This window comes from Acanthisitta chloris, unplaced genomic scaffold, assembly GCF_000695815.1.
Source record: "Acanthisitta chloris isolate BGI_N310 unplaced genomic scaffold, ASM69581v1 scaffold43589, whole genome shotgun sequence".
Taxonomy (NCBI): domain Eukaryota; kingdom Metazoa; phylum Chordata; class Aves; order Passeriformes; family Acanthisittidae; genus Acanthisitta; species Acanthisitta chloris.
The window spans coordinates 14,278-25,213 of NW_008692750.1; the positions used below are offsets into that span (position 1 = coordinate 14,278).

Genomic DNA, 10,936 nt, shown 5'->3' on the forward strand with positions numbered 1-10,936 from the left:
TATAGATCCCATTAGACAACTGGATTTACAACAAGTTTTGTTTAATAAGAAATGGGCAAAGCCAGCTTCTTTTCAGAATCAAAATGCAGAACAAATGGAAAAGAAATTATGGTGTTGTACCTTCACAAGTTTGAGCCTCCACAAATAAAGCAACCAAGTTTTACAACTTTAAGAGCTTCTACATACACTCCACCTTCACTATTTAGCCCTCTTTGCCCCCAACATCTTATTGAGTTCCAAATGTTACAAAAAAGTCCTAGTTATTGCCAGAAACTTTTACCTCCCCCTCCTCCCCTCCCCACCCAAAAGCTTCATAGAGAGGATGGAGTGTAATATGGAGCTTTACATAATCTCATGGTATTTGAGGGCTACTAAGAAGCCTCTGCACGAATCTGGTTGCTAACATTTCTATCGTATTGTGACATGACTCACGACTGTTTCTTAGAAATTGGGGGATGGGGAAAAAGGAGAAAATTCTTTAATAAAAAGACACCAGGTACAAAGCAACGTTTTACTTTTGTTGTGGTAAAAAAAAAGTCACATTTTACAGATAAAATGTAGAACCCTGAAATACTGACACATTCTCTTATCGTGCACAATGCTGAGGTTCTCTTACGAATCACTTTAAAACTGCAATTAAAAATGTACAAAAAAAGAAAAGAAAAAAATCAACCCACAAAGCTTCTAAAAAAGGAACCCGCAGGCACTTCCTCTTGTGGAATGTTTAAAAAGTTAGCCTACTAAAGAAAACAGTCGACTTCTTGTGAAGGTTTTGGAGAAATATGTATCAGTTCATTTATTTGGGTATTCAATAATATCCTTGGTGATAATGCTGACTCCATGGCTTCTGACCCCAGAATTGCTGCAATAAATGAATAAATAGTTAGTTTTAACCTGAAATCACACAGGAAAAAAAAACACAGAAGCATTTAACAAAGTTCCAGTTCCCCTGGAACTTTGCAAGACTGAAGTCCTCTCCCATAACCGTAAGCTCCTGAACAACTGAAGGCAGTTATGAGCTCACAGCAGTAATGTGAAGCCAACTACTACATACCATTAAGACCATTAAGCCATAGCTGGTATTTGATCTATCAAGACCATCAAGCCAGATTAAGTTTTCCAGAGGAAACTATTTATAGTGATATTACCTAGCATTTAGATTTTGCTATCCAGTTTGGACTACACGTCCAATTATTTCAGTCAGCATTTTAAAACACTGAAGTTAGCAATCAGTAGAAAAAGGTAAAGCTGGGACTACTTACACCCTGCTGCCACTGGTTGTAGCCCTGAGATTGGTTTTTGTAGCCACGATTATTTCCCCTTCCTCTGAAGTTCTGCAAGAGGACAACAGTTTAACGACTTCATTTATATGGATTTTTCAGAAATGTACCGATACCAATCTTTATTACCTCTGAAACATCAGATACTGCACATAAGCTTTCAAATACAAGGTTATCAGCCCCAGGTTAAAGCAAAAACCCCCACAAAGCCCTCCCTGAAAAGCACAAGAATACCAAAAGCCTCCCCCCCCTCTATGCAACTGCTTTTTAAACATGGGGCAGGAATGTCAGACTTAAGTCAGCCAGTTCAGACTGTTGTTGCCAGTGGTCTGGAAAGCTGGCTAATCCAGTTTTGACTCACCCTATTTCCAGCTGCTAAACTGCACCAGGACAACTAAAAATACAAGAGCTTGTCTATTTTTAGTTAGAAAGGCTGTATTTGCTACAAGGATATGTTATCTGATCAGACAAAAGGATATGGGTCACACAACTGAAAATAGAAGAGCTAGCCCACAAAACTTCAAATAGAAGTTATGGTACAAGAAAAAGGGACATAGATACTAGTAGATAAAATACAGCATTTCCCTTGTTTGTCAGTATTGGGCAATCCTGAGCCATGTTTACTGGCTTGGGCTCCATCTGCTGGCTCTTCAGTAATCCAAATTTTGTTTTCCAATACTTAGCCACTGATATTCCACCAGGTAGGTCTTAGGCTAGTGTGTCTACTAGTTGTATTTGATACCAGACACGAAACAAAGACTCTGTGCAGAGTTGTTTCCAGAAAAGTTCCCCTAAGTGTTTGACAAAGATACACCTTGACCCTAAGGCCAAAACCCACTTACTACTGGGAAGGGATAAATTCAAACACAAGCCTTCACACATATGCCCTGAAAATCTTCATCTTGAATGTGAGAGGTACAGCATTACCATGGAACCCCCACATCACCATCAGCACATTCAGAGCCCTGGGCACATACGCTACCAGAAAGGCCTTGCAGTGTGGTATTAGTGTAGCACCACAACTAAATCTGTGCCTACTCAGAGCCACCACAACTTTCAATGGACATCATCCAAAGCACTGTAGTTCAACTAGTCAATCCCCCTGCCCAAAGCATCACCTGGTTGTAGTTTCCCCTGTTGGGCATTCCACCTCTGTTATAGTTTCCTCTGTTGGAGTAGCCACCTCTGCTTGGAAAGACAGGGCCACGAGGATACGGGTAGCCAATCGCACCACTGCTGCCACCGCCACCACCGCCACCTCCACCACCTCGCTGGGGCATGTTGCCTCCCCTCCTGTTGTATCCACCACGATTGCCAGGGACTGCAGGGAGAGAGTTACTTCAATCAAGTAACTGTTCAAAATAATGATAGTACAGAAATAAGATGTCCAAGTTCAGTGCAAAAATTTCAGTGCAAAGATTGTGTCATCTGGTCATAGTGAAAATGGTAATATAACCAAGTACTACTCCCAGTACAGTGTGGTCACAAGTAAACACCAAATCTAACATAAAAATCTCAAAGCTCTGCCTCAAACTGCATGAACAGTGCAATCCAGGATTTCAACAATCCTCTCATTTCAAGCTGGACTTACTGAAGTTGAAAACTAAGCTTCCACTACATAATAATTCTAATGCAAGTACTACAACCTTTCTTCCCTCAGCAGCAGCAACCTCCAGAACTCACACACTTATCTCTAGACTCACCTCCTCCCCTGAAGTTGCCTCGCATGTTGAATCCTCCACGTCCTCTCTGACCCCTATTAAACTGATTTTTATTGCTCTTCTTGTTCTTCTTTGAGCCAGTGTTCTGTTTCTTTTCTGGCGGAAGAGCTTTCTTACTTTCTTCTTTGTACTGTTCCAAAAGCTTCTGAGCTTCTTCTTTTTGCAACTCTACATAGATTATTTCATCAAAACATTCTGCTACCTCTGGCAGTGTGAAGTTCCCTATAATTGCAAAAACACTGAGTATTCAGCATCTACATTCAGCTACAATCAAAGCTGTAATTTAACCACCTTTCTCCCATCCTCCCTCCCACCCCCTGCATTCCCTCAGCATAGGGACAAGATTATATAATTGGAGCATTTAGGAAATGTTACAGTGACAAAAGAAATAAACAGGTCTTCATGGAGTTGCCAGTACTGTTCCAAACCTCAAGAACATTCTGCCTATATCTTTTTTTTCTTTTATAAGCCTCCACTCCGAATACCAGTTTCTGCCAAATATGTCACTTATATAGGGCACTTTATGCCAAGACAGCTTTGTGCATCTGCATGAAGCATATCAGCATAACTGAGTAGTGTTAAGGACTGCAGCAGAGGGAACACAATATAGTGTTATCCTACCAAGTTACAATAGTCTTCCAGTTTTGTTTAAGTACAGCTGTTTAAGATAAAGTGATTTTTTAGACTTCATGTTTACTTAATCCTTTAAACAGATACTCAGCATCCTAAAACACAGTATAGGATTATGTTCCATGCCTTTCATTTTGAGAACTGCATGCTCTGGAAGATCTTTTCCCTCCACCTCTGCCTTCTTTTGTGTTCTTTGCTTGTAGTCTTCATCTTTTGGGCAAACAACAACTGCTTTGCGCTGGAAGCCTGCAAACAGGCACATTTTTCTCCTCTGCGCAGCTGCAGACACATTTGTCTGAAAAAAATGCAGTAACTTACTACACGTAGCTGTCATTATAAGAGTTAAGGAAGTCAACTTATGGTGTATAGACTTCACCTCTACAAGAGCTTGCAATGAAGTTTACAAATAACTGGACATAAAGATGCTGCATAATGCAAAGTTACGAGCTCATATCCATGTGTTAAAACACTATTCCTCCCACATCCCATAAATCCAGAGAAGTTCAGACAAGCATTTGTAGTAATATCTCAACTTTGTGTCCCCTGAATAAGTAAGTGAAACAACTGCTATTACAATGTAACTTTAATCCCAGTTAATTACTACATTATAGCCTATAACAAATTTCCGTAACCATTTTCCACTGAAGCTTCTACCTGATCCAAAATGAAATTCCGCTTCTTACGAGCCGCAATCTCAATGAACTTTCCAAGACACTGTGGAGCTCTCTGCAACAGTGTGTTCAGTTTTCCTGTATCTGCCATCTGACGCTTAAAACCTGCAACCTATGGAGAGATTTCCCAGAGTTAAAGGCGTCCTGATACACGTGGCTGACATTTCTTTGCTGAATGCTTTCCACCTCACTTCAGGGCTTGCTCAATTCAAGGCCACAGCTGCAAACTCATAACTGACATTCTCAAGCCTCCGTAAGACAGAGCTTTATAAACAAAGACTCTAGGTGAATCCATGGAGCTGAATTCAAGGTATACTCATCACCACTAATTCCAGCTGAATGTTCTGAGAACAGTGATGTATACAGAAATAGAAATACATTAAACAGTCAGCAGCAGCTGACTAATTCTTATATAGTACAACAAAAAGCTTCAGAATCCTGCTGTGCCATGTACAAGTTAGCAACTCAGCAAGATAAAAAAATCCTTAACAGTCACTAGCTAACAAATAACCAGTTTCTTTGATACCAAAGAACCTCATGGCAGCCGAAGACGTTGGATTTGTAGCAAGTCTTTACTATATTAAGAAATAAAAGGTCACATAATTACTTACCATCATTTTGTCCATAATAGTATTTGTCCCAAGAATGTTGTATTTCCCAGGATTTGCTGCTGCATGTTTGGTAACCCATGTAGTCTTGCCAGCCCCAGGCAGGCCAATCATCATCACCACCTATGATGACAAGTTCTACACTTGAGATGCTAGTTCAAAGATTTTTTTTAACATGCAACTTAGCCCAGCAAGCCTAATGGAAACTGAGAGGGGACATGGCATGTCAAGGGGGTGGTGTGTGGAGGTGGTGAAGAGTCATGGGATACTAAGTATTAAAGCTCCCAAACACAAATGTCAGAGTGTGGTATAAAAGTCTGCTTAACTCCACCATTTCCATCCATCTATCTCAGCAACTTCAGGATTATCACCAAGAAACTTACCTCACAATCTTTCTTCTGCTCAGGTCCCTTAGGTCCTCGGACCCTATCCTCCAGGGGGACCTTCTGGATGAAGGAATACTCTTCGGGTACAGGAAAATAAGGTTCCTCTTTCTGACCGAAGTTAAACTCAACTGCGCAGTTATGGCAGAGAACATGTGGGAAGAGTGGTCGCCCATCTAGAACTTCCTTGCTTATTTTGAATGCAACACCAAGCTCTTGTCCATTCTTGGAATATGAGAGTTCCACTTCATCACCATCAAAATTCTGTTTTTCAGACAAAACATTAGTTTGGATACAATTACCTCACTCTATAAAGCTGTATTAGTCCCTCCCCTATACTGGCTATACTCAACTTCTGCAACACTGTTATACATAAAGGAACTAAACAAAACTTTGTCTTTTGAGTTACTATCAATGATCTTGTTTTAAGATCTGATATTCCATTAAAGGATGCAAAGACATTCGTGACTAAGAAATCAATGCTGGCAGCAGTCACTGTTGTTAATACCTGCTCTTTCTACCACTTGTCTTGCTCCCACAATTTTATACATTTTCTTCACTGCTTCTCACATCAAAGTAGTCTAAAAGTTCAAGAATGCTTTTCCTCAAAAGAAAATATAAGTGAAACTTACAGCGAAACATCCAATCACATCATTTTCATCAAACTTCTCACCAAAGTCTTCAGTCTCACAATTGCATGTCTTTATTCCTTTCAGAGAATATCCATAAGAAAATTCTTCTTCGCCTGAAGAAATATTTTAAACCAATTAAAAACAGGCATTCCCACCTAACCCTTGAGAAAAAAAAAAAATCACTTTACAGCCACTGAAGTAAGCTGCTGAATGTTTTTATTAATGCCAAAACAAGCTATCACCCCCAACAGCCAGACAAGCTTGTTCTTCTATTCAAGAATACTCTCACTTGAGATTGAACAACAGTGTTTCCTCATCCCAGTTTTAAGAGCCTTATGCTTCTGGTTCCAGATTCATGCTGACAATAAAGCTGTACTGCCAGATAAAGACATGAGCAAGTATTTTTAAACTCTGAAGACCTGATTATGCAGTGTATACCTGCTGCAACTTAGTCAGAAAGGCTTTCTGAATTCAGTCTCCAGTAGCACTTACCCCTCCCCATTTTAAAGGGAGTTTAGCAGACATTCAGCCTATGCGACAGCTCAGGATGAAGCTGTAAGGAACAAGCTAACAGGAAGTGTCAAACACGAGGACTCAGGTGGAACTTCAGTACTTAACTAGAAAGCTCCTGCTAATGTCAGAACATACCAACCCATACACATTTCCCCCAAAAGTGTGTTTCAGCAACTAGTTATAAATATTATCACAACTGTTTGCCATATATCTAACGAAGCTGCACTTCCTTATTTCCAGCTATTTTCAGAAATTACATTTCTTTCCCGCCCCCCTCCCCAGGCAAAAGAATGATAATGTAGTTATCCAGGAATTTTTCTTCACTGGTTAAATCTGATACCATGCCCACCATTAAAGAGGGGGGAGGGTAACCCCCCCTTCCTACTTATGACACTACAAGGAAAGGAGAAATCCTTTATCTTGTCAGGTATTCAATAATGTTCTCCACAAGCCCTACTTGATCACTGGAAGAATTAACTCTTAAATGATGTACCCTTATGGGCCTGAATACTTAATGGCTTCATTTGATCCTAGAAATAAGCTTTCTGACACCATGTCCAGTGAATGATTCAAATTAAGAACACTTTTCAGAACACACAGCCTACAACCACCAAGCTTTTCCCATCTGCTTCAGAAAACTGATTTAAAAATTCAGCCCCACACACAATACAAAAGTCATCAAATGTTAAGTCTTACCAAGCAACATTCCACTTGTGTTCAGTGACCAGCCAACTCGCACCTCATGTATGTCAATGTCTTTTGTATACAGGTGTTTAACAGGAATCTTTTCTGTAACCTATTTTTAAATTATCCAGTAAAAGGTAAGCAGTATTTATTAGACACTAAGACAGAAACACAAAAGGTAACATTTGGAACCTTTACACTTCGGTTAAATCTTTGCTAAGTCTAAGTAATCATATTCTGCAAAAGCAAAATATGTTTAAGTATGTGAAACCACAAGCCAATGACTAAATAGCTGTACACCTCCAGACCTAGCAATGAAGATGCCAGATACCATATACCTTCAACACCCTGTCACAGCAGTCCCTCTCTGTGGCAAAAAGCCTTAAGTCCTTTTGGTACTGTATTAAAACCACAAGCAAGATGTGTAAGTTTGCGGTTTTTCTAAAAAAGAAAATGTTGCCATAACATTGGGATTAACAGTAAATTACTTTGCTAATGAAATGTGGCAATGGACAAAAAAAAATGCTTTATAGAGACTGGTGAAAATATTATACTCATCCCTTTTCACTGTAAAACTTCCTGGGCAAGTTGCCAGTTTCCAAGCAACATAACCAGATTTTAAAAAACAACCCTAACAAGAAAAAAGAAAAAACAAACCACCTAAAAGCACTGCAATGTGTAAGCAAACAGCTTTTTTTAACTGCATTTACAGACTTCACCAAACTGAAGTGAAAAAACCTATCAGTATCCTATCAGTTTCTACAACTATTTGAGTCAGGTGACTGAGGTGAAACTGATTTGAAAGTGAACAGGGCAACAAATACTGACATCAATTTCACTTCATTTGCCTTGCAGAATTATAGGTATCAACACAAAAATCACTCCATGCAAGGCCATGGAGAATGCCATCACTACCCACTCCTCATGGTAGCAGTTACATTTGGAAGCACTAGAGGAAGAGAACAGAGCAAGTATTTATATACACAGGCACATCAAATGCAAAGAAGCCATTAACATTGTTAATTAAAAAAGGAAATAAATGCATCAAGCTTTGTGCCTCCTGTTACTCTTTCATCAACAAATTGGAGAAATCAGTTTATTACAAGGCTGTCTGCTCTTTGCCATTCTTAGCCGTCAGAACTCTTGCTAAACACACATGTTCACTGCATTAAGCCAGAATTATTCATGTTGGAAGGGACCTCTGGAGGTCATACAGCCCAAATCCCTGCCTAGAGCAGGTCAAACTCGAAGAATAACTAGAAACAGAAAGGACTGCTGGATAATTTATACCCCTTTTTTACAAAAGCTTTCCACAATCTACACAAAGTAAAAGCAAATGCCTGCCTAGAGAGTATCAGCATTCTTCAAGTGTTGATGCATGAGATGCCAAATAGAATTCTTGGTGAAAAAATGAGACCAAAACTCTCACACATTCAGGGCAAATGCAGGGTTTGTGTTTTGCTTTTTCTGTTTTTTAGTTTACATGGAGTTCTTATAAAAGAAGAAACAGTTTTCCAAGTTGAGCCATCTTTTATCAAGAACATTTCATGGACTCATACAAAGAAGGCTTTCTCAGAGTCCTGTGCACATGAATTAGTTTAAACTAAGTCCAAAAAGACTGACAAATATAAACAATATTCTATTTAAGCAAGCAAAACACTCTCCCATAAACATTAGTTTAACTCACCTTCATCTCAAAGCAGACTTTGCCTTTAGAAACTCCATAGGAGGCTCTCCCTCCAGCCCAAAGGAAAGCAAAGCTTTCCATGGTCAGAGAGGAAGCACTAAACCGGTCTCTTGAGATTTTAAAATGCAGGTCACAGTTATCTGTTAACATAAAAATCATTCTGTTTACTGTTATTACAAAATAAAGTACTGCTGTCCAATTTTATGCATTAAAGGTGATGTCAGCTTTCAAAGGTGATTTTCAAGACAAACTGCCAGCAAGTACTCAGCATCTTTCATAAAAGAAACTGAACACATGCCTAGGTGGAGCTGCAGGCTGAAATTCAGCCAAAAATCTTAAGCTAACAAGAATAATTCTCAAGGTGCCATCTCACTTCTGTCACCCAATTTCCCTCTGTTTTTCCTCACCTGCTTATAAAAACTGAATTTCACTTTATCTATTTGAACCTTCTTCGTATGTTACCTATTTCTGTCAATACAGAGCAAAGGAATCTGCAATGTGCTCTTTGCAGCATGTCCTAGAGACCCTTTTATGAAGTGGTCTTACTGCTCAAGCCCAAACCTAGAAGCTGCCAAAAAGTAAGAAAACACACATTTTTATTTAAGTACTGAAAGTAGTCTTTGGTTCATATAGTCAATTAGCAAGTCCAGTTAGATTAAGTCAATTAAAACAAAGGCAGTTAAGTCAAATACAGAAACCCTAAGAACATGAAACGTGCCAAGAGAGCCTCCTTCATCCAAGAAGCATGACCTGCACTATGAATTCACCTATCACTCTAAGAACTTTAGTGGAACCTTGGTTTTACAGGCATCTTCAGAGCTGCACACCATGAAACTGCAAAACAATCTTCTAGTAGGTTTCAGAAGGATTATGCCTAATGGTAAGATGAGGTGCAGCATACAGCACTTGGAATTCCCCAGAGCAAGGAATCCATAGAAGCAGCTCCAAACCTATTTGACAGTTACAAGAGAGGAGCAGGAGCCAACAATGAGGCCAGCAGCGAGGAGCTGTGCTCTGGCATAAGATGTTCATGCAGGCTGAGTACACTGAAGTGCAGTCTCTTCCCTGTATTACTGTCAGCTCTCATGCAGGAGATCTTTTGTTTGCATGCAGCTATCCCAAACTGCAGCAATAATATTTGTGCTCCAAGTGTTTTCTCATTAGTACTTGTATTTGTTGCATGAAAACCACATCAAATCAAACAGAGGAAACCCACCTCTGCAGATTACTTTTACAACAACAAGTGAGAAAAGAATTTGAAGTTACAGCTTCCTTTTAAGACAAGGCTGATAAAAGGCACTTAAGAGTGCTAAACCTCTTACTTGTCTGGCTCACAAGGTCCAGGAAAGGGAGTGCTAAATCGTTACACAATTGAGTCTTAAAGCTACATTTGAATTTGGTCTCCAGTTTGTTGACACTTGATATCACAAAGTTTGTTCAGAAAAAAATTTTTCCACTAGAAATAGCAATAATGAAAAGCATCTGTTTCAGGTTGGGATTGAGAACATCAGAAGCTGCCACAAAGGTTAACAACTAGAAACTGGAGACTTAAGTTACCAGGATGTCAAGGATGGCACACTCAGCAATTTATGTGGCTGTAAACTAACACCTCCTTCCACGTCAAAGCATTTTGTCAAAGCAAAAAATCCCATCCGGAACTACTAGTATGCCAGATAATGCCAAAATTTAAGCTTTCCTTCCATGGCACTTTAAGAATCCAACAAGTTCAGACTGCTCAATTCAAGTTTTCTAATACTGCATTAAATCTTTATACTTACCCTCACAAATACACATTCAACTCTGTCCTTACTGTACATCAGAGTAATGGTAACATTTATAACCTGCCTCAAAAAACCCCACCTGTTTGCAGGTACTTGTCCATTCCTGTGCTGTGCTGCTCAAATCTCTCTGCCATTCCACTTGTACCAATCACCACTCCAACAGGCTGTGTGAATGGCTCATTTTTTTTCAGGAGGCCTTGCCAGATTTTATTAAATTTATGAGAGCATGTGAGAAAACACTCCACTAGTCTGTACATAAATAGGGCAAGTTATGCAGGAAGCTCACTTCACAAACTATACTTTTGTAACCACCCACACCACTGACTCTCCAAGCTTCCTGAAGCAG

At 39.5% G+C, this 10,936-nt stretch overlaps 1 protein-coding gene across 1 annotated transcript in view; it reads right to left on the reverse strand.

Annotated features, from left to right (window-relative positions):
- HNRNPU (heterogeneous nuclear ribonucleoprotein U (scaffold attachment factor A)) overlaps positions 1 to 10,936 on the reverse strand; it is a gene marked incomplete at its 5' end in the record, with an annotated part of 11,591 nt that continues 655 nt past the window's right edge. The window contains 11 exons of the mRNA XM_009082767.1: positions 1 to 862; positions 1,263 to 1,334; positions 2,399 to 2,601; positions 2,984 to 3,223; positions 3,758 to 3,926; positions 4,286 to 4,414; positions 4,914 to 5,033; positions 5,294 to 5,557; positions 5,926 to 6,038; positions 7,135 to 7,234; positions 8,810 to 8,949. Coding sequence (XP_009081015.1) covers positions 809 to 862; positions 1,263 to 1,334; positions 2,399 to 2,601; positions 2,984 to 3,223; positions 3,758 to 3,926; positions 4,286 to 4,414; positions 4,914 to 5,033; positions 5,294 to 5,557; positions 5,926 to 6,038; positions 7,135 to 7,234; positions 8,810 to 8,949 — 1,604 coding nt within the window. The remainder of the gene's footprint in view (positions 863 to 1,262; positions 1,335 to 2,398; positions 2,602 to 2,983; positions 3,224 to 3,757; positions 3,927 to 4,285; positions 4,415 to 4,913; positions 5,034 to 5,293; positions 5,558 to 5,925; positions 6,039 to 7,134; positions 7,235 to 8,809; positions 8,950 to 10,936) is intronic.